At 61.4% G+C, this 20401-nt stretch overlaps 1 protein-coding gene across 4 annotated transcripts in view; it reads right to left on the reverse strand.

Moving 5' to 3' along the window:
• Positions 1-166: 166 nt before the first annotated feature.
• The window catches only part of Ccdc85c (coiled-coil domain containing 85C), a 55624-nt gene continuing 35389 nt past the window's right edge, over positions 167-20401 (reverse strand). The window contains exons 2-7 of one of the 4 annotated variants that reach the window (XM_021244453.2): positions 12578-12651; positions 8232-8270; positions 6771-6872; positions 4073-4165; positions 3380-3478; positions 167-2686 (exon numbers count right to left, since the gene is read on the reverse strand). In XM_021244453.2, the coding sequence (XP_021100112.1) occupies positions 2597-2686; positions 3380-3478; positions 4073-4165; positions 6771-6872; positions 8232-8270; positions 12578-12651 (497 nt within the window). In that variant the 3' untranslated portion in view covers positions 167-2596. The remainder of the gene's footprint in view (positions 2687-3379; positions 3479-4072; positions 4166-6770; positions 6873-8231; positions 8271-12577; positions 12652-20401) is intronic. The other 3 variants (XM_021244461.2, XM_004836975.3, XM_021244467.2) reach the window with 3 other exon arrangements.

A 20401-nucleotide genomic window follows, 5' to 3' on the forward strand; every position in this document is an offset into this window, starting at 1 on the left:
TGGGAAACCCGGCCGCCCTGCCTGGGGCTGTGGAACCTTACAGCCCCAGGCCTGGGAGGCTTCAAAGGCGGGGGGGGGGGGGGGGGGGGGGGGGGGGGACGGGGACACGACACCATCAGGTCCTGTCTACTGCCACCCCTGGTCCCTCCAGAGATCAGCGCAGAGCACCAGCCAGGAGGCCTTTATTTATCTAGAGCAAAGTATACACGCTCACAGTCTTATCTGTTACTCCTTTACTAAAATAGTTCAAATCAGTGTTTTAACCACACTATCAAAAAGTCTATTTCACTTTCCACAGATCAAAGTGGTTCAACAGGGTGGGAACGGGCGGGAGTCCTCAGGCTCCGGCTCTGCGGGACGGGCGGGCGCTGCAGGTCTCACTGCACGGCCTGCAGATGAGCGCGTCGCTGCCAGCCGGGACAGGAACCAGACGTTCCAGTCCGTTTCCAAAAAGCAGCACGAATACTTTCCCTCCACAGTATGAAAAATATACACCTCTACCATTCTGCAGTCATGCATTTTAGTTTGTTTCTTAAAAAAAATCAGTAGTATGTATTTTGTTTGCTGTCAAGTTTCAAGAAAAAAAAAAGGTCACTTTTCTCTTTAAACACTGGTGTGTAGCTAATAACTTTTGGATAAAAATGTGCCACCCTAAAGATACGTGCTCAGCAGATTCTGACTCCAGGACAGGCAAGGCCACCGGGCTGGGGCTTCATGGCGCCTTCCATCACAGGAGGACCTGCAGCCAGTGTCAGGGGGCTCCGTCCATTCGGATGGACTGGAATTGAGTGTCCGCACTGGGAAAAGCCACTCCCACCCTGGCCCTGCCAGGGGCTTTCCTAGAAAAAAGGGGTCACCAGGTGTCACCCTGAGTTGCAGGCCCTGGGATCCCCATAGTAGGCGGCCCACGGGTCCGGCTGTGGCTGGGCGCCTGCCAGCTGCCCCAGGCTCAGTGGCTGTGACTGGACTGTCAGACATGGTATCCTGACAGCCATCCCCAGGCTGTGCTGGCTCGGACACAGCAGGTGCCACCTCTGGCAGGCGGGAGGGGTCTCAGGAAAGCTCACAGACCCCTCAGGATGGCCACGTCCCTCCGGGCTGTCTTCCAGCTGGCTGCAGGTCCCCAGGAGCCTTATTTATTGCTTATTTCAGTGGTGGCCAAGCCATTCTGATCCAAACCTGACTCCCATGGGCTCCCAGGGCTGGACTCCCGCCCCCAAGGGCTGTCAGCGTGGCCAGCCCAGTACCATGGGCGGCGGACGGGGAGCTCACACCTGACTGACAGCAGCTCCCCAATGGCCCCAGGCCGAGAGCCTTTCCCCTGAGAGTGCCAGACCCAAGGACAAGATGCAGGCCAGCCAGACACTCGAGAGCTCGGCCAGGGAGAGGAGCAGGGAAGCCGTCTGCGCGCCCTCGGTCCCTGTCTGGGCCTGGGCCTGGGCCTGGCACGAAGACTGCCTCTGAGTACCGTCGAGAGAGGAGGGCAGTGATGGTGTGGGGCCTGCACAGGGGTGAGTGGGTGCCAGGGGCTGCCAGGGCGGTGTGCACTTGGCCTGCGTCCCCCAGGGCTGGGGTTCTCACTGCAATGTGCCACAGCTCTCCCTACCCCCATGGGCATTTTCCTGTCACCCTCGGGTTTACAGCCTCAGTGATGGGACACTGAGGGGCGTGCCTGGGCCCAGGGCCCTGCAGGGAGGGCCTGACACTGCCCACTTCACCGCGTCGAGCCCGGGCCTCTCCAGCAGCTCCACCCAAGGGGCTTGTGAGCTGGGACAGAGGACAGAGGCCAGCTACAGCTGAGTGGCTTCAAACCATGAGCAGGGCCAAAAGGAACCTCGGGGACCCCACTTACCCACCAGTAACCAGAGAGGCTGAGTGACATGCTGAAGGTCATACAGCAAACCAACACCAGGACCAGCTCAGGCTCCTTCCCCAGAAAACAGAACTCACCATGGGGGGCCCTGCAGCTCTGTCCTGTGGCCCAGGGTGCAGCTGGCCCTGGGGAGGCCACAGCTGACCACGGGCCCAGCCCTGGCCCATCGCTCCCCGACCAGCACAGGGAGAGGGTGCAGTGTGTTGGGGATGTCGGGTGCACACTGCAGACATGCAGCAGCCGGCCTCAGGGAGGCTGGCACTGACCGCCAGCTGGCAGGGGACCCTGAGCCCCCAGGACTCGAGGTCCAGCCAGCATGACACAGCGACTCTGTGTCCACGACACAGGGCCCGGGCCACAGCAGGGGCCAGAAGCGGTGCCGCCTGGGTCCGATTTAGGTGCTGGTGGGCACAGTCCACTCGGGGACGTCCAGGGGAGAGAGGTGGGACAAGGTGCCTCCACTGCACAGACATCGGGCAGACCTGGCCTGGCGTCCCTATGCTCGGGGGGCTGGGGCAGAGGGAACGAGCCCATCCAGGCCACTGGGCTGCGGGGAGCAAGCAGTGGCTTCTCGTCCTCCCAGTTTGCTGGTGTGTAAGGCGGGAGGTGGCCATGGTGTCACCACCGCAGCCGGGGCAGGCCGGGTCCTATGTACAGTTCACGGCGGAGAGACGGCGGCACGCAGGGGCCAGGCAGGGCCGGTCCCGGGTGTGCAGCTGCAGCCTACAAAGGCCCCTTGAACTGGTTCCCGGACAGGTGCTGCCGGATGGAGGGCTTGGAGCTGGCCGCGTCCCCCAGCTTCCTCCAGACCACCTGTGGGGGACAGGATGTGAGTGGGGAGGCTCACCCCAGCCCCCTGCCACCGTGCTCTGCAAAATCGCCCGTGTCCTCAGAGCCACTGGCCAGGAGGGGAAACTGAGGCCGCGGGAGGCCTGGGGGAAAAACAGGCCGTGGGAGGCCTGGAGATGCAGACTGTGCTTTGCCCACTGGAGGTCATGCCGGGTCTGGAGCAGGTCACTGCCCAGGAGGCAGCACCCCATAAGAGCCCCAGATTCCACCCCTGGGAACCCCCCTCCTTGCTGGCTCCTGCGAGTGGCAATCAGGGATCAAAGATGAGGATCTGCTGGGCAGACGCAGGGCCTGCACAGCTCCCAGAAGCAAGAAAGGAGCCAGCCCGAGCCTCCAGCTCCATGTACGCCAGCAGCCACCAGGGGGCACCCAGGGACCAAGGTGGAAGGACCAGACCCCAGGAGGACACAGCCAGAGCCGGAGTGGGGAGCCCGGCCTCTGCCCAGAGCCCCAGGTGTGGCACCCCCAGGAAGGCGCAGCTGGTGAGCTTGAGGTCCCCTGGGGGCAAGGGGCAGACAGCGGGTGACAACAGGCCAGGGCCCCGGAGCCTCCAATAGCTCCCCAGCCGTGTAGTCACCGGCTGAGTCCCACCCGGGGAAGGCAGTGACACACTGGCAGCCCCCAGCACAGCGCGCCAGGCCTGGCACCCGAGCTCACGTTGCACATCTCTCGGACGATGGCCTTCTCCTTCTCACTCAGGTCCTCTTCACAGCTGTCCTGGAGCTGCCGGTCCAGGTTCTCATGCACCTCCAGGACCTGAGGGGAACAAGTCCCAGGGTGAGGGCCCCGGCCAGCAAGTCATCGACTCCTGGCTCAGTCTCCCTGCTGCACAGCGGAGCCAGGTCCCGGAGCCACCCACTGCCCCTGGGGAGCAGGGTATGGAGTACGGGTTGTCTCCTCTCCCTGCAGGCACACAGGAAGCAGCACCTCAGCTCCCAGGGACAAAGGGGTCACAGGGACAAAGGCAGAGAGGCTGGGTGGAGCTGCTGGACCCCCTCCATGAGTGGCACCGGGCTCTGAGGATAGCCACATAATCCACATGGTACCCGGCAGTCACTGCCAGTCCACAGGGGACAGGCAGGGCCCACTGGACCTGGCCCTGCACCCTGGGGCTGAAGCTGGCTCGAGAGACCTGGGCCTCGGGTCCAGGCCCACACCTGCCCCAAATCTCCAACCTCAGGGGCGCAGCTGACTTCACCCACCCTGGGCCTCAGTTTCCCCAGCCGTGGGGGCTCAGGAGGACAGATGAGGGGCACGATTCTGAGCGCACCAAGAGAGACGAAATCCCACTGGGCTCGCAGATGCCGCCACCCAGAGACGGCGCAGAGAGGGGGCTGGGGCAGGATGTACCTTCATGGCGTGCACCACCGCCTCAGGCTTCTGTCCTGCTGAGCTGTAGCTGGAGGGTGGCGAGGGCAGCTCAGGGATGGGGCAGGCCGGGCCCTATGCAGGGAATCACGTCTTACCTCTGCCTGGCCATGTCTAGGCCACTCAGAGGCCACCCTGACTGGGCCACCACTGGCCGGCCTGGAAACCAGCTCAATGTCCTCCTCAGCACCAGACATCCTGAGACTCCCTCAGGGATTCAGCAGGCGGTGAGCAGGGAACCAGGGCTGTCACCCTGCATCCTGCCGGCCCAGGCCTTTCCACACTGCTGGGTGGGACCTGGAGCCTCCTGCAGGCCTGGCGGCCGGGAGCGCTCCCTGGTCTCCCACACAGCTGAGGGGACGTGGAGCACAGGCACCCCTGGGGCTCAGCCTCAAGGTCCAGGTTGGCGGTTTCCTGTGGCCCCGCCCACCCTCACCGGATACCAGACAGGGCCCCGTGGTCCATGCGGCACAAAGAGCCCTCAAGACGGGCCCAGGGGTGCCTCCCAGTGCCAGCCCAGACCAGCGATCTCCAGTACCCAGGCCAGGCCTGCTGTGCTCGAAAATGGAACAAGGATGGGCAGGGGGCAGGCATCTGCCCCTAGGCTGCCGCAGGCCAGGCCGCACTCCCTCCATTGGCCAGCAGGGGGTGCCAGACACGCGCACACAAACAGAGGCCCCGCGACTGAACTGGTACCTTGGCCTCAAGACCCCGCCTTGCCCTGTGGGCACTGCCAGCCTGTCCTAGGGGAAGACCCAGTGCCCGCTGGCCCGGCACTCCACATCAACCCCCGAGCTTGCTCGAGCAATGGCAGGAGGACGCTGGAGGCTATGTAGTCTGGCCTTGCCTGGCCCATGGCCCTGGGGCCAGCGAGGGCTCAGCCTGACTTCCTGCAAGTGACACCAGCCACTGCACATGAGATGCACCAGGCGTGATGGGTGTGCCAGGGTCAGTGTCAGGCTCCTGCCTTCGGGTCGGCCACACTGGAGGAACCCAGTAGGCTCTGCACTCAGCACAATAGAGCAGCGCTGAGTGGCTGGCCAAGGCCGAGCAGCTGGTAAGCAAGGGGCTGGGTCTGCAGGACACCAGAGCTGGTGCCAGACATGGGGGAAGCAGTGCACACTAAGAAGTGAAAACAGGTCCTGGAGATCCGTATCCTGGGTTCCCCACAGTCTCCTCATGACAGCCCGGAATGCAAACACCCCAGAGCAGCAGAGCGGACAACACGGCAGGTCTGCTCACACAGTGGGACCGGATACAGCCCTAAAGAGGGCTGATACAGGCTGGCCTGGGAACCAGACATGAGAGGCCACAGGCCATCCAATCCCCTCTGTATAAAAGGTCCAGAATGGGGCCAGGTGTAGTGGTGCACACCTGTAATGCCAGCACTCAGGAGGCTGCGGCAGGAGGAGTGCCACACATTTGAGGCCAGCCTGAACTACACAGCAAGCCCCTGTCTCAAAAAAAAAAAGTCAGAATGGGCAAAATCAGACAGAAAGCACCCCTGGGAGGCAGGGGACTGGGAATGACTGCAGGGGTGTAGACTTTCTTTTGGGGAGAGATTAAAACATACTATTTGTGATGATCGTACCACTCTGGATTTACTAAAAACCATTTAATTATATGCTCAAACATAAAGTCAAGTGGAACCAGCTTCGCTCCTGTAGGGCAGCTGACAAAAGTCACCTCCACCCCAGGTTCCCGAAGACAGCCAGGAGCAGGGAAGGGGTGTACCCATCCCCAGAGTCGCCCGGTCAGACCCGCTGCGCCCCACACCACAGTGGCTTAAAAGGAGACCTCTCCCGTGCTGGGGTCGGCATTCCAGGCAGTCCCTGCACCCAAGGTGGACCCACATGGCTGGCCTTTCGTAGGACCCCGCCCCAAGGACCAGCCCACCGCCACCAGCTCCCACAGGAGCCCCCAAACTTTGAGGTTCGAGTGGCTGAGGCTTTGGTGACAGTGTCCGAGGACTGCCGGCTTCCCCATTCCCCTCCAAGAGCAGACAGAAGGGGACCAAGGAGCGGGCCTGGGCGGTATCACCGGCTCCCAGGGCCCATCAACACCAGGCAATTAGAGGCCAGCTTGGCTGCAGGCTCCTGGGTAAATATTTGGATTATGTGTCGTCAGTGGCCTCGGCTGCCTGCACAGCGTCAACAGCTTGCTCCTGGAGAAGCATGGCACGAGCCACTCTGCAGAGGCAAATGAGGTACAGGGCACCGGGGCCCTGCTGGCACCAAGGACACCCACTTCATCCCCTGGGCGGCAACCCCAGCTGGGTGGCCACTTCCCAGGGCACTGGCTCCAGTGGGCCACCTCTCTCCAGGGGTGGGGACCGAGGTCTCGGTGACCATCCCAGGACAGAGCCCTGGCCGTGAGCTCCTGCGCCCCTCGGTTATGAAGCCCAGCCCCGCCTCCAGGGCCAGCCAGAGGAGACACAGGCCAGGGCTGAGGATGGCCAGATGTTCCCAGACACGGCCCTGCACACCCCACTGTTGTCCCATGCAAGGCTTTGCCTGTGGCCCCACAGGTGGGCAGCAGGGTGGGGACGGGACGAGGTCCGGTGGCCCTGAGCCCAGCCCCTCACCCTGCCCTGGAGACCTGGACCCAGCAGGGACTGAAGGCAAGAGCTGTGGGCCCTGGACAGGTCCCCGGACTGTGTCCGTGTCAGGCGCACACTTACGTTCTGCAGGGAGTCCGGGTAGGGCAGCAGCGACGAGAGCTGGGACTCCGAGTGGTAGGGCGAGAAGCCCTTCCGCAGTGTCCGGAATTCTCCAGAGCCCGCCTGCAGGGTGAGCAGGGAGGAAGTCAGACGAGGGGCTGGGTGGCTCCACTTGGGGACCCTGGGGCCCAACTGCTCCTCACCGAGAGGGGCCCCTGCACCTGGCTCCCCACTCAAGAGCCACACGAGCTGTGTGAAGGACACGAGGGGCCCACGTCCCTCTGCAACTGGATCCTGTGCCAAGGTCCTGTGCAGGCGGGTGCCCTTCCCGGGGCCTGGGGCTGCCGACCCCCAGCCTTTAGGACCCCCAGCAGGTCCTGGGGTTGCCCCTAGAGCCTGAAGAAACAGCACAAGGCGGGTAGACGGCCGTGTGGGTGTGCTGGGCCTTAGGTGGGTCCCCAAAGGGCAGAGCAAACCCCGAGAAGCCGAGCTGGAGGCGAGGCCAAAGGAGTCCTCGGTGGGCGACCTGGAGCCACTTCTGGGCCACTCTTTCCTACTTCGAAGGGACTGAGAGAGAGCTGTGGCCGCCGGGACCTCAGGGAGGACCTCGTGTGGGTGTCTCCCCAGGGGCCAGGCCATCAAGCGGGACTGCCGTGCCCTGGACCGGGGTTCTTCCTGGGTCAGTAGAGGCATCGAAGGCCAGGGAACAGAGCCGAGCACAGCGGCATGCGCCTGTGGTGCCAGCCGCTGGGGAGGCTGAGGTGGCACAAGGCCACAGTGGTGTGCAGTGGCCGGGACTTCCTGTGAGGCGTGGGGCCCCTCCTACCTGGGTAGCCTCCAGGGCACCGAGTGAGCACTCAGCGCAGCAAGGCTCAGTGCGTACAGAGGCCGGGGCAGCTGGGTCCAGAACCTCAGGCAGGGCCAGCACCGTGGCCACATCCCCACCTGGCCCCAGCCTGGGCTGGTGGAAACCCCCAGGAGGGTGCAGCAAAGGCCGGTACCCTGGGATGGGCAACCTCAGGACTGGGAGAAGGGGACAAAGAAAACGCCACTGGAGGAGCATCCTGATGGCTGAAGGAGCGTCCCAAAGGGGCCGTGCCGTGTCTCACTGGATCTCAGAGCTGGGTGAGCTGGCCCTGCCTTCCTGGGCTCAGGCAGCAGGGCAGGCCCTCAGGGCTGCAGCCTGAGCAGAAGCCCTGCCCTGTGCCCAGCCTGCTCCACAGCCCTGGAGACCCTGGCCCAGGACCTCTGGCCGCCTACCCCGTACTGCATTTCCTGCAGCAGAGCGTGCATTTCCACCAGCCCGGCTGACTGCCCAGGCTGGGGTGTCCCTCGGGAGGCCAGGTGCCTGGCAGTCCCTGCAGGACTTAATGCCAGCTCTGCCCAGAGGGGCCTGGTCCCTAGAGCATCTAAGGTGAGGACCTGTGGCCCCAGGGGCTCTGGGGACTGGGATGCACCAGGCCCCTCCCACCATAGCTCTACCTGCAGCCAGCTTCTCGGGCGGCCATAGGCGCAGGGCAGCTGGAAGGAGAGAGAACAGCGTCACCCAGCAGCACCAGGACACCTACAACCCATGGGGGCCGGAGGGCCAGGACAGGGGGTCTCCAAGACCACGAGTGGCAGCTCTGTGTCTTTAAAAACCCAGATTCAACAAGGACAAGCCGAGTGCCCTCTACCACCAGGTCCCTGGGGTGCCCACCCCTCTCTGCCCACCCCAAAGCTCAAGGGCTCCAGCATGCCTCCAGGGAAAAGCAGTCCTCCTGAGGGCAGGGCGCAGAAGTGCAAAACGCAGAGCCCCAGGAGCCGGACCCAGCAGAGCCTGCATGTGGATGGAGTCAGAAAGGAGCCTGAGGACGGCTCACACACAGGTGAGACCACAACAGCTGACTGCAGGCCTCACAGCCAGTGGGCCCCAGGTCCCAGGGCTTTCCCAATCCCCTGGAACCCTCTGAATGGCAAACCCGGCAGGGCCATCGTCAGCCCTGCTTTACAGATGGAAGAATGGAGCCCCAGAGAGGTTCAGCCAGTTGCCCAAAGCCACCCAGCTGGCAGGCGGCACGAGCCAGTCCTGTCCAGCACCTGCCTCCCCGTAGAGGTCCCTTGAGCCTCCAGTGCTAGGGCACAGGGTGGCGCTGCCAGTCGATCATCCTGCCCACGAGCTGGAGAGCCCATCTGCTCGGAGGCTGGGAAGAGGAGATTCTCGGCAGGGCGAAACAGACTCTAGGGCTCCTGTGAAGAAAACACTTGAGCCCCGCCGAGCCCGCAGACCATGCTGCCCAGGAAGACGAGGTGGGCAGGGCAGCCAAGCCCAGACGCCACAGGCGGAACAGGCGCCCTCGCTGGTGAAGAGGCAGACGACACAGCCATAAAAGTCCCGTGAGGCCAGCACCTCAGGAGGAACCACGGCCCACCCTCCTTGGGGACCGTGCGAGGGCTCAGCAGTCCCCAGTCCTCTGCCCAGGGACTCAGTGCAGTGGCCCAGGGGCAGGATAGGCCCAGAGCACAGTTGCCAGCCCCTGCGGTCCCTGGGACCCGGTGAGGGTGGGGGGGCAGGCGGTGCTACCCAGGAGCATTTGGCTTGTTTGGACCGGAGTCGTCGGGTGTCCAGACCCACTTCCCCTCACCATCAGGCCCACGCCGCCCCGCTGGAGCCTCAGCTGTACCCCCAAATCTATACCCTGAAGTCCCAAGCCCTGGGACCCCAGCAGGTGACATGTTTGGAGGGAGACGGGGGTCTTTAAAGAGGTGACAAGGCAAGGTGAGGTGGTTAGGCTGGGCCATCTGTGACTGGGACTGTGTCCTTGGGAAAAAGAGAAACTAGAAGGAAGAAGAGGACGTAAGGACACACGGAGGGGTCAGGGAGAGAGGCCGCAGGGGAAACCAACAGGCTGCAGCTTGCCCTTGCGCTTCAGCTTCCCACCCACGGGACAGGAGGCTGTGGTCATCAGAGCCTGTCGTTGGGGAACCCAGTTACAGCAGCCAGGGCATACCAATGGGCCATGTGTGCTGGGAAGCCCACCTGCCTGTGACTCGGTTTCCCCACCTGCGCCTGGTATAAATACCAGGCCACTTCCACTGGCCCCACGGTACCTGCAGGACAGGAGAGAGGATGGCGCAGGAGCACAGAGGAGGAGGGAGCTGGGTCCTCCCAGTTACCAGCCTGCACAAGGGCCCCTTTTCTGTGGAGCCGATCAGCCCAGCAGGGTCCACCCCGGCCCCTAGCGTCAGGGACAGCCACCCCCACCCCGGGTGGCTGGGCGCGGAGAATCCGCAGGAAAAATAATAACGTGTGAGGAGCTTTCAGATGAATCATCGAGAAGGAAGCAGCTGTGTTGGTGAAATTTTAAAGCCAACTTGAGAAAGAATATAGGAACTGCCATAGTCATTTAGCCTGTGAACACTCTGGCACATTTTTAATCACAGCTACTCTAGGGTTAAAGAGAGGCCATGGGGGCCAGGCTCGCTGGCCTCCCAGCCCAAGGCCAAGGCTGAAGCCCCTTAGGATGTTGCACAGAGCTGCTCCTGGGTCCTGCTTTGCACTACGGCTGGGTTCCCTGCTCTGTATGGAGCTGGGGCTTTCTGCACAATTTGATTTCACTGATGAAATTTGCCAGAATGATAAAATCTTACATGCCAAGAGGCTGAGGACAGCATCCCTCTGTGGCCACAGTTCTTTCTACAAGATTCCCAAACATGGTCATCTACCCATGCAAGGATACCTCGGGAGACAGCGCCCTCGATACCCGACGAAGCTCATTCTGAGCAAGAATGAGGGTCGGGAACACTGCCAGGGGCTGAGGCCCCACCTTCCTGGTGCCCCTTAGAGAGTGGCCACATGGGTCTCTCTGGAGTCCCTAGGGTAAGGCAGGGCTTCGAGTCCCCGAAGGCAGGCCCTCCTGGACACCCCAGCATCCCCAGGCCCTTGAACACAGGAAATGTCGTGTGCAATGTAACTGAGTGCCCATTTTACAGGTCAGGAAACAGAGGCCTAGAGAAATGGCTATGGGGTCCTCATAAAGCTGATGCTGCAGGAGCCACCCACGAATCCAAAGCCGGGCGAGGGAGGCACTGCTTGGACCCTCCTGGTCTGCTCTCATCTTTCTCCTCCAAGCAGCAGCTCCCATGGGCCCTGGACGCTGCCCTCTTGGAGCCTCAGCTGTGACCCTGCACGCTCACCCGCCCTGTGGATGCCACAGCTCCCTGGACAGAGCAGGAAGGCTTGCCAGGCTGAGGCCCAGCACCACAGGCTGCTCCGTCTCAGGACGCTGGGAGTGGCCCAGACATTGGCTTGGTGGCAGATGCTGGCCAAGAAGCCGCCCTGGGCAGAGTCCACGCCAAGGAAGAAACGGAAGCACCTGGGTACCCTTCCCACGGCCCACAGACACACACATGCCAACTTCTGCTTCCGTCTGGCACCTCCCGTCTTGGCACAGGAAGACCTGAGCACCCACGTTAACCCTAACGCTTGGAGCTGGGGTGTAGGTTCTCAGAGGGGCCGGGAGGGCAATGACAAAGAGGCCAAAGGACACTCCCATCCCTGTGGAAACAGGGCCTCCAGGGGGTCCCTGACGGGGCCATGGTGCTACTTGTCATGTACAAAGAGCATCCCGAACGTGGGCTCAGGAACAGGCAAGGGCCGGACTTGGGCAGATGTGCAGGCCCCAGGACATGGTCCCCTTCCCTCCAGACCAGGGGCCCAACTCCCCAGACAGAATCCTGCTCCTCAGCAGAGGTTCCCAAGTCTGGATGCTGCCCCTCTGTCCCCCAGTACTCCTGGTTGTGCTTTTGCCTGCACCCCTGTACCACCCCCCCAGCGACCACATCCAGATCAAGCTGCACAGGGTGTGGGTCGGGAGCCCACTCACAGCAGGTGAGGCCCAGCCCTGGGAGTCGGCATACTGCAGGCAAGGCCCACCCACCTTCCAGCACCTTCAACCCACACTGAACTAGAACCCCAGGGACTCAGGGCCTGCTCTGTCCTTGCGCACTTGGGGTGCTCATGGGGGTGAGGGGGCGGGGCAGGGCTCCTTGCTCAAGGCCATGGGCCTCGCTGCAGCCACCGGCAGCCAGAGGGTGCTGCCGGCTTCCTGAGGCAGGCAGCGGGCACCAAGCCCAGCTGGTCACCCAGCAACAGGGCCAGGCATCTGAGCTATCCCTGGGGCTGGTTCCCAGAGAAACGCTTTGGGCATCCGGAGCAGCCACTTAGGGCCCAGCAAGGGAGGGGAGGCTGAGATTAAGCCAGGGGTGGGGACAGGGGGACAGAGGTTGGAGGGATCAGCCAAGCCAGCTGGCCCCAGATACCCCAAATGGGGCTGAGCACAGCCCCTCACCTGTCCCCACCTGCACCAGGGAAGGCTCCTTGTCCCCACCAAGTTCAGCCACACTCTGCAGAAGGCCCAGTGCCCTCAACCAGACACCCTGCTCTGCCCCTTGAGTGAGCCCCAAACCCCATGGTTCAGCTGTCTGGGGTGCGGGGCCAGGCCCAGGTGGGAGGCAGACCCCACCCCAGAGAGGAATTGGCCAGCCAGTCTGGCACGGCAGGGGAGGAGGTTCTGATGAGTCTGCCTGCCACTCCTGCCTCAGTTTGCCCACCCAGCTCTTCCCCAGTTCTGTCCCTGCTCCACCTGGGCCCAGGGCCAGCTCCACAGACCTGCAGGCCGCTGGGGGAGCCTGGATTACAGCAAGGATCAGGCCGTGACCCTGCTCCCAGGAGGCGCTCAAGCAGCAGTGGGGGCAGGGCGGAGGCCACAGGCACAAGGCAAAGGGACCCTTGGGAAGGGTGGGGATGGACGGGCACTTCAGTGTGGTGCCCCCTGCAGGCCCCCTACCTGTGGGAGGAGCTTGTCACCCTCCAGCAGCTTCACCTTGGTCTCCAGCTGCCTGGTGTAGGTGCACGAGGGATCTGTAAGGACAGAGGAAGCAGGGGACACATTAGCCACCAGCAGACTTGTCCCCAGGCAGAACCCACCCGTGCTGGGGCCTCCAAGCTGCAGGAAGCTGCCTGGGGGACCCTTCATCCACCTGTCCTGGGGTGACTCCTCCCACTTGCAGTGCTGCAGGCTGAAGAGTCTGATAGACACCCACAGCCAGGGGCAGCCCACCCCAGGCCCAGAGCCCCCGAGCCACTCTGCTATTCAGTGGGGAAAGTGAGGCCCAAGCTGCCAAAGCAGCACCTGGCTGGGGTTCTCACTTCCACCTGCCCTGTTCTCAGGTGAGCTGATCACACCCCATGAACCTCCTCACCAACAACTCCAGGGCTGGGGCTGAGAGCAGCCAGGAGCCAGGTGCAGGGACCACGCCCCAGCAAATCACCTGCTTCTGATCGAGGGCAGGGAGGCCGGACAGATACCTCGGAAGGTGGAGGTGCACACCACAGACCCTACTTCTGGTTATATCAGAAGAGCAGGTGAAACCTGCCCCCCGCCCGTCCCCACACTAGCCCACCCCACAGCCCTGCTCCCCCCAGGACAGAGCAATGACCTCCAGCCCAGGCAGTGCGCAGAGAGCCTGCTGAGGGGATGAGGGACAGAACTCAGGCAGGGAAGGGACAAGTGGGGCAGGGCAGGGCAGTTAGGGGCCCTGTCCCAAGCACCCCGGGAGCCAGGTGGCATGGGCACCTCATTGGGTGGCACGCAGTCACCTGAGGATGAACTACTGCACCTCTTGCCAGGAGTCACAAGGCCCAGGTGCCAGTTGGGACCCCATCTACCTCACTGCTGCTCACCTCGGCCTGCCATATGCAGCCTCAACAGGAAGCGGGGTCTTCCTGGGTTCATGTCACCACCACCCCGGCCTCAGACATCAGCGCCTCTGAGAGCCAACTGTCACCTCAGGGCACTGGGGGCTGGGGAACAGACTTCTTGGGCTTCTACCATTCCTGGGTGGGCAGGAGGCTTGGGTGCTACTGGGAGTAAGCCAGGATCACCGTGCCAACTGTAGAAAGCAAGAAGCAGGAGCCAGCATGACCCCAGATGAGCCCTGCCCCTGGATGTCCTCGAGGTGAAACATGGACACCCTGCCCACCTCTCCCAGCCTCAGGCTTCAACCTGGGGCAGATGTGGAGGTCAGCGAGACAAGTCACTGCAAAAGTCTGGGCACTTTCCCATGCTGGGGTCTGGACGGGACCTCAGAGGTCCCTGTCCACCTGGCTGCCCATTTCCTGCACCCTTGGCCTGCTGCTGTGGGTCACCTCTCCCCCAAGCACACATGGGGGACCCTCAGGAGTCTCCACCACTCAGCCCAGTCCACAGGCCCCAGTGGGAAATCCATCCAGCCCTGGCAGGAAGCAGGGTGTGCGGCCCAGCCCAGCCACTCCTCACCCAGGAGCTGCAAGCCACTCTCCCTCCTCCTCCCTTCCCAGTCACCTCTCAGGAATGTAGAGGCTCTGAGGGGAGAGGAGAGCAGCTCAGGGGCAAGGCCCGACCCACTCCACTCGGATGACAACTGCACCTGGCACCCGGCAGCTCGGGCGGGGGCCTTGCAGGGGCTCCAGTGTCACCATGCCCCACACCCAGCTCCACAGAGCTAAGGAAGCAGGGTCCCTGGAGGTGAGGTAACGTGACCCTGGCTGATTTTCGGGAAGTGGGGAGATGAGGTGACCTGTGGCCTGTCCAGTGGGACCCTGGATCACCCTGTGGCCACAGCTGTAAACAGCCCCAGTTTACTCCCAGTCCGTCAGTGCTAACAAGGCTGCCATATTCACCCCACACAGGCCTGGCGGGGCCTGAGTGGTCAGGGTGCACTGGGCCCCTCCAACCTCGGGAGGGAAACGGGGTGCAGCCTGGGAACCCCAGAGCTTCATATCCTACATCCTGTCCACAAAGGCTCCCCGGGCAGCAGCGGACCAGGCACACTCCAAAGACCCCCAGCATCTACCTGACCACAGGGGATCTCCCTCAGGACAGGGGGTGGGGGGTCGGGTCCTGCTGCCCCGTGTGACACATACACCCCAAGAAAAGGGACAGATGGGCTATCCGCAAGTCACCCAGCACCCGGCACCCACGGCCAGCACCAGGCCTCAGGGCCAGAGATGTGACCTATAGCCATCCCCACCTCCAGGCCCACGTGAGCACAGACCAGAGGGGGCTGCGGCCAGACCAGGGCACTGCCTCCCCTAAACCATCTGCTCGGGGTCACCCTGACCTCCTCCCACCGCTGCAGGGAACAAGATATACATCAGGCCACTAGGGTTTTTATTGCAAAATAAATAAATAAATAAATAACAGTCTTACACATATTTCCATCCATGCAGTAATCCCAGAGCAATCTACACCCCCAAAAGCTGATTCTGATTCTGCAGACTGCAGGCAGAGTCACAAAGGCCAAAACTGGAAATAATAATTTGTCCCACAATCGCTGCGAGTTCCACCCTGTCATCATTAAAATGACATTTAGAAAGCGTTTCTGTCCTAAACAATACAGAGGAACACTCAAAATGCCAGCGGGAAGGACTGGACACAAAATGACATGCAAAGCGGCTGCTACATTTAAAAATATCCACGCAGTGAAATAAATTTAGGAAGAATGTACATGGAAATACTACTGCTCAGATGAGGGAAGAAGTGACTTTTGCATTTATTCCCGTCATTTTTTGTCCTTCCCAAGTAACCTCTTTCTTTCTTCTATAAACTGTGACAATGGATTAAACTACAGTGCCTGCCCCTTTCCTGCCTCCTGCATGGTGGCCACTAAAGCTCTGCAGCCTTCACATCCGACCCTGTCCCTGTCTAGCTCCCCAAACCCAGCTCTTCACAAGCAGAAACCAGGTGGCCAGACACATTGTCCCCCTCAGTCAGGAGCAGCGAGGAATACCGTCAGTGAGGGGACCCTCCCGGGGGGCAGTGGACCCCCAAAGTGCCTGGCTCCCTGAGGACCACCCTTCCCAGCGGCCTCGAAACCTGTGACCTCACCAGGCGGCTCCCCGCTGCCTGGCGAAGAGCATGTAATTAAATTAATCCCAGGGCTGCAGTAATGAGGGCTGGAGCCATGAGGGAGGGAAACCTCATCACCCGGCTCAGCAGCTTGTGGGAGGTGACCGCAGGAGGGACTCTGGCTGAGCTGGCCAAGGGTCCCTCAGACACACCCCTCCTGGTCCTGGGGTCCATCAGGACAATTCTGGGAGGCGCCCCACCCAGCTTCTGGGCATCTCACTTGCGGGAGGCCATCAGCCACGCTTCACCACACCTCGGGGTCCCTGCTCCCCATGGACTTGCAGGTCTGCCAAGTCCCTCCCCATGGGCACTGTCCCAGCCCCACCCACGCATCCCTGAACCAGGTCCTGCTAGTGACCACCAGGCCATGCTGCCTGCTCAGGGTGAGATGGGGCTGGGTCACATCACCCTTCCTGTCCCGGTTTCTTGCCTGACAAGTTGATGTCACCCAGCTTCCTCTCCAGTGTTGACATAGGAATTAGGGGTCAGGCACACTCCTCTGTACCTGCTCCTATCTGGCCCTCTTGGCCTGGGTGCCATTCCTGAGACAGGAATGGGGGGTCCAGAGGGCCTTGGAGGTGGCCCCAGGGAGCCCAAGGCCAGGCAGGAAGCAGGGCAGTGAGACAGGGAAGGAAGAAGCAGGAACAGGGCCGGGGATTTAGCTCAGTGGTTTCTCCAACTATTGTGCAACTGCAAGGACCCAAGTTCGATCCCTGGTACCAAAAAAAAAAGAAGCAGGAACAGGAGCATCAGAGCCCTGGAGAGCCCCCCTGCTCAGGGTTCCCTGTGGGTGGCAGGTGCCTGGGCATGGCCCCCTGGAAAGGGCAGAGGAAGGGCTCCCAGGTAGGGCTTGGTGGCACTGACCTTGGGGAGAGCGTGACTTACCCTCCACTGTAGGGGAACCCGAGGCTAGGACCGCAGTGACAAACAGGGACCCCGGGCTGCTTCTCCAGCTGCTGCCCGCTCCGGGTCCCTGCCACACCTGCCTCCCTTCTGACCCTCCTGCGACTTGGTTGTCCTGCCCTTGTCACTTTCTGCAAGGTGTGGGACTCTAGGAGAGGACGACATTTCCAGGGAACTCTCGGGCTGATTAAAACCCCTCCCCTTGCGTGTTGTGTGCGTCACTAACAGGGGTCGGCTGTGGCCCTGGGCAGCGCCCTGGGGTGGAAGGGTCTCATTAAAGCCGCCTCCAGGCTGGCCCCAGCCCCTCTGCCATCCACCCCTGCCCAGAGATGCGGGTCGTGAAACTGCAGGCCCCCTGCCACGTCACACGCTGAGAGAGGACCACCCTGCCGGGCCCGGCCTCTCCATCGAATGGCCCCACTGGTGATCCATTCAGGCTGCGGAGGAGGGAAAGGATCTGGGAAAAAGACCTGCGTGGGCATCAGTGAGGCCTTGCAGCAGCCGCGCAGCCCTTCCTGATGAGTCTGTGCCGAGCACCACTCTGCTTCAGGCTGTGGACTCCGACACACCAGCCTGCCTATCTCTCGTTTGGGACCACTCAGGAAGCCCGAAGAGCCATGAGAAAACCAAGTGACTGCCACTAGCCAGGGGACATGGGAGGAAAGAATCCCTTCCCTGCCTTGACTGTCTGTGTCTGAAAATGAACCCGTGCCTGTGGGCGACCAGGCAGGTGACAGCGTGCCTGGTGCACACACTGTCTCACTTCATTCATGAGGATTGAGAGAGACCACGTGCCCAAGGGAGCTGGCCACGCCCGCAGGGACACCTGCCCACACGAGGCCACGTCCCACTCTGCTCTCCACACTACCTGCACGGGGTTCCCGGGCTCTCCGGGGAGCTTTCAAAACCTGATTTCTTCCTGACACCAACCGCACTGGGCTCTCTAGAGAGGGGCAGGCCTGGGGACATTGTGAAGGCTCTGTGGGTGAGTCTAAGGCACCCTGGGTTGGGAGCCTCTGTCCCTGCTGGGTGGACACTGTCAGCTCATCCCCTCTCAGCCTCCTTCTCCCAGCTCAGCCTCCCGGCCGACCGTTCAGAGGAGCTGAGCCCCATAGTGGACGCAGCCGAAGCCACAGCATAATGATGAGGCCAATCACGAGGCCCGAAGCCTGGAGGGAGGGACATCCCTTCACAACATAAGGGGAGATCAGAGGACAGCTGCCACTGCCAGACAGCAGCCAAGTCCCTACCGTGGGCCAGGCATGGTGTGAACAACCCCACGGTCCTGCCTCCCAGGGCCCAGGGTCCAGGAGAGGGGCGGGACGTCAGGGGACAGCATGGCTGTGTCACAGGTGGAGGGGTGACAGGTGGTGGAGGACAATTGAGGTGAGGTCAAAAGGTGCACCCTGGGCCAGGGGTGGGGATCGGAGGCCCAGGGCAGAACAGGACAGAGGGGTTGGGCAGCCCCTCCTGGCATGTGAAACATCTGGACAGTACTTCTGGCACTTGGAAAAGAGAAGCAATTCCTCTGAGCCTGACAGTAGGATCCTGGGGAGCAAGAGCTCACCAGAGTGGGTGCTGAGCGGGGTTCCAGGTGAGACAGCAGAGCCGCGTGGGGGGCAGCAAGAGCGCACCTGCAGGGCCCAGTGGCACGCGGTGCCTGCAGGGAAAGGACCCAGTGTTTCCTCAAGGCAGTGCAGCAAGGGGGGTCCACGCAGAAGAGAGTAGAACTGCACCCCAACCTCACAACCACCAGAAAGCAGTTCCAGGAAGGTAAGAGTTCTGTGCAAAAAGACCACTTTAACAACACGGGTGTGGCGGCACGGGCCTGGAATCCCACGCTTTAGAAGGCAGGAGGTAGGAGGATGGCTGCAAGTTCCACTTAAGTTGCCTGAGCAACTTAGGGAGACCTTGTCTCCAAATGAAAAATGAAGGGGCTGAGGATGTGGCTCTGTGGCAGAGCACCTGTGGGTTTGACCCCCGGTACCAGCAAAAAAAGAACATAGCGGGCTTCTGTGATAGGCACAGCATGGTGAACCACCCTTGCTAACTGCAGGCCAGAGGAGGAAATCCAGGTGTCCACAGCACACAGGCAGGAGGCAGACAGATCCGTGGCTTCCCAGGGCGGGGAAGGGGTGGGGACAGAGACTGCCCACTGCAGGGGCATGGGCTTCTTTCAGAGGCGATGACAATGACACGGAGTGAAGAGGCAGCGATAGCTTCACAGCTCAGTAAGGAGGCTAAAAACCACCCGAATTGCACACGCTCATGTATGTGTGCACATGTAGACATACATGCCCATATATATATACTCACACACACACCCCTACTCATCCGCAGTAGCATGTGAATTGTATCTCAATAAAGCTATTGTTTTTCAGGGTGGTTTCTTTTTAAATTTGAACTTTCAGGTAGAAAAGGATTTTTTTAATCAAGAAAAAAAACATAAAGGGACTGTCCAATCCAAATACAGGAATATTAAGAATCTGCCTGAAAAATAAAGCAAAACAAAAAAACCCAACCCTGCCTGACAACAGATACATGGGCAGTTAGAAGACAAGTGACCATCTGGGAGAAGCCGTGTGCCAGGCCTGTCCCAGAAGGGACCCAGGAGATGGGACACACAGATTCCCTGCATGTCCACCAGGAAACACAGGCGCGCAAAGGCCACAGAAAGAGGTGAGTCACCAAAGAGGAACCACGCAGCCACTGTGAAAGCAACATGACGCCAACCACATCCGCAATGGAGGACACGACTTCAATGAGAGAGGAGATCCCAGGGCAGCCCCGGGAGGCAGAAGGGCCTGGGAGCTGCAGGGCAGCTGAGAGACAGCAGAGCGGCCAGCGGGATCCTGCAGCCGAGTGGCTCACAGTTCTGGGACCCGTGGCCCAGCTGCGCAAGGAGACAGGGCTGGGAGCGTCCAGCCCTGGGCATAGCCATAAGGCCTGGACACATCTGGACATCCTCTCCGGGAAACTAGACAATGACACGCTACGCTGACATTTAAGGTGATGAGCCAGGGTGACCGGGATGCACAGGGACGCATCTGGGAAACAGGTGGGGGTGGGGAGCAAGTCCCCAAGGATACGGGATGCCGTTAACAGGAGGTGCGAACCCGCACCACATCCTCGAGCACCGTGACGGACACCTGCCCGGATGTGCAGGACCATGAGCGTCACCAAATTCAGGGCTCTCAGAAAGGGACGCAGGTCGGGAGATGACACACAGCATTCCCCTCCCACCAGCCAAGCCTGGCCTTAGAAGGAAAGGAGCCAAGGCTGAAGTGCTTCATCCTTGACAGTCTGGTGAGGGGCTGTGGAGTACACAGTTTTCTCATTATTCCCCAAGCTGGCCACTTTTTGCATATTTATTAAAAAAAAAAAAAAGTTAAAGAGGAGAGCGTGGGCAGCCCAAGACCTCCCAGGACTCCTGGTGCCTTGGGGCCCTCCCCAGGGCCCGATTCCCTGGGTGCTTATGAAAACACTCACAGATGTCCCCAGCAATGGCCTCGTCTGGGGCCACCCCGCCCCTGAGGGAGCAGCTAGGTGACCCCAAACAGCAGCAGGTGGAGAGCCCCGGGAGAGGGCTCCTTCCAGCAGTAGGAGGCCACCAGCAGCAGACACAGACGGCAGCGGGTCCCCTCTCTGTCCCGGCTGCTCTGTGACATTGGTGAGAGAAAGGAGCCCCAGAGCACGGAGGAGCAGAGGCTCCGATATGCAGAGGTCACAGGACTTGAGGGCAGCGTCTGTCCCCGCAATTAGGCTGGGTGCCTGGTGGGAAGCCACATGGGACAGCGGGCTCCTCACTCTCGTGAAAAC

The sequence above is a fragment of the Heterocephalus glaber genome, unplaced genomic scaffold, assembly GCF_053883595.1.
Source record: "Heterocephalus glaber isolate CG9 unplaced genomic scaffold, H.glaber_assembly_v1.0 deba00001608, whole genome shotgun sequence".
Taxonomy (NCBI): domain Eukaryota; kingdom Metazoa; phylum Chordata; class Mammalia; order Rodentia; family Bathyergidae; genus Heterocephalus; species Heterocephalus glaber.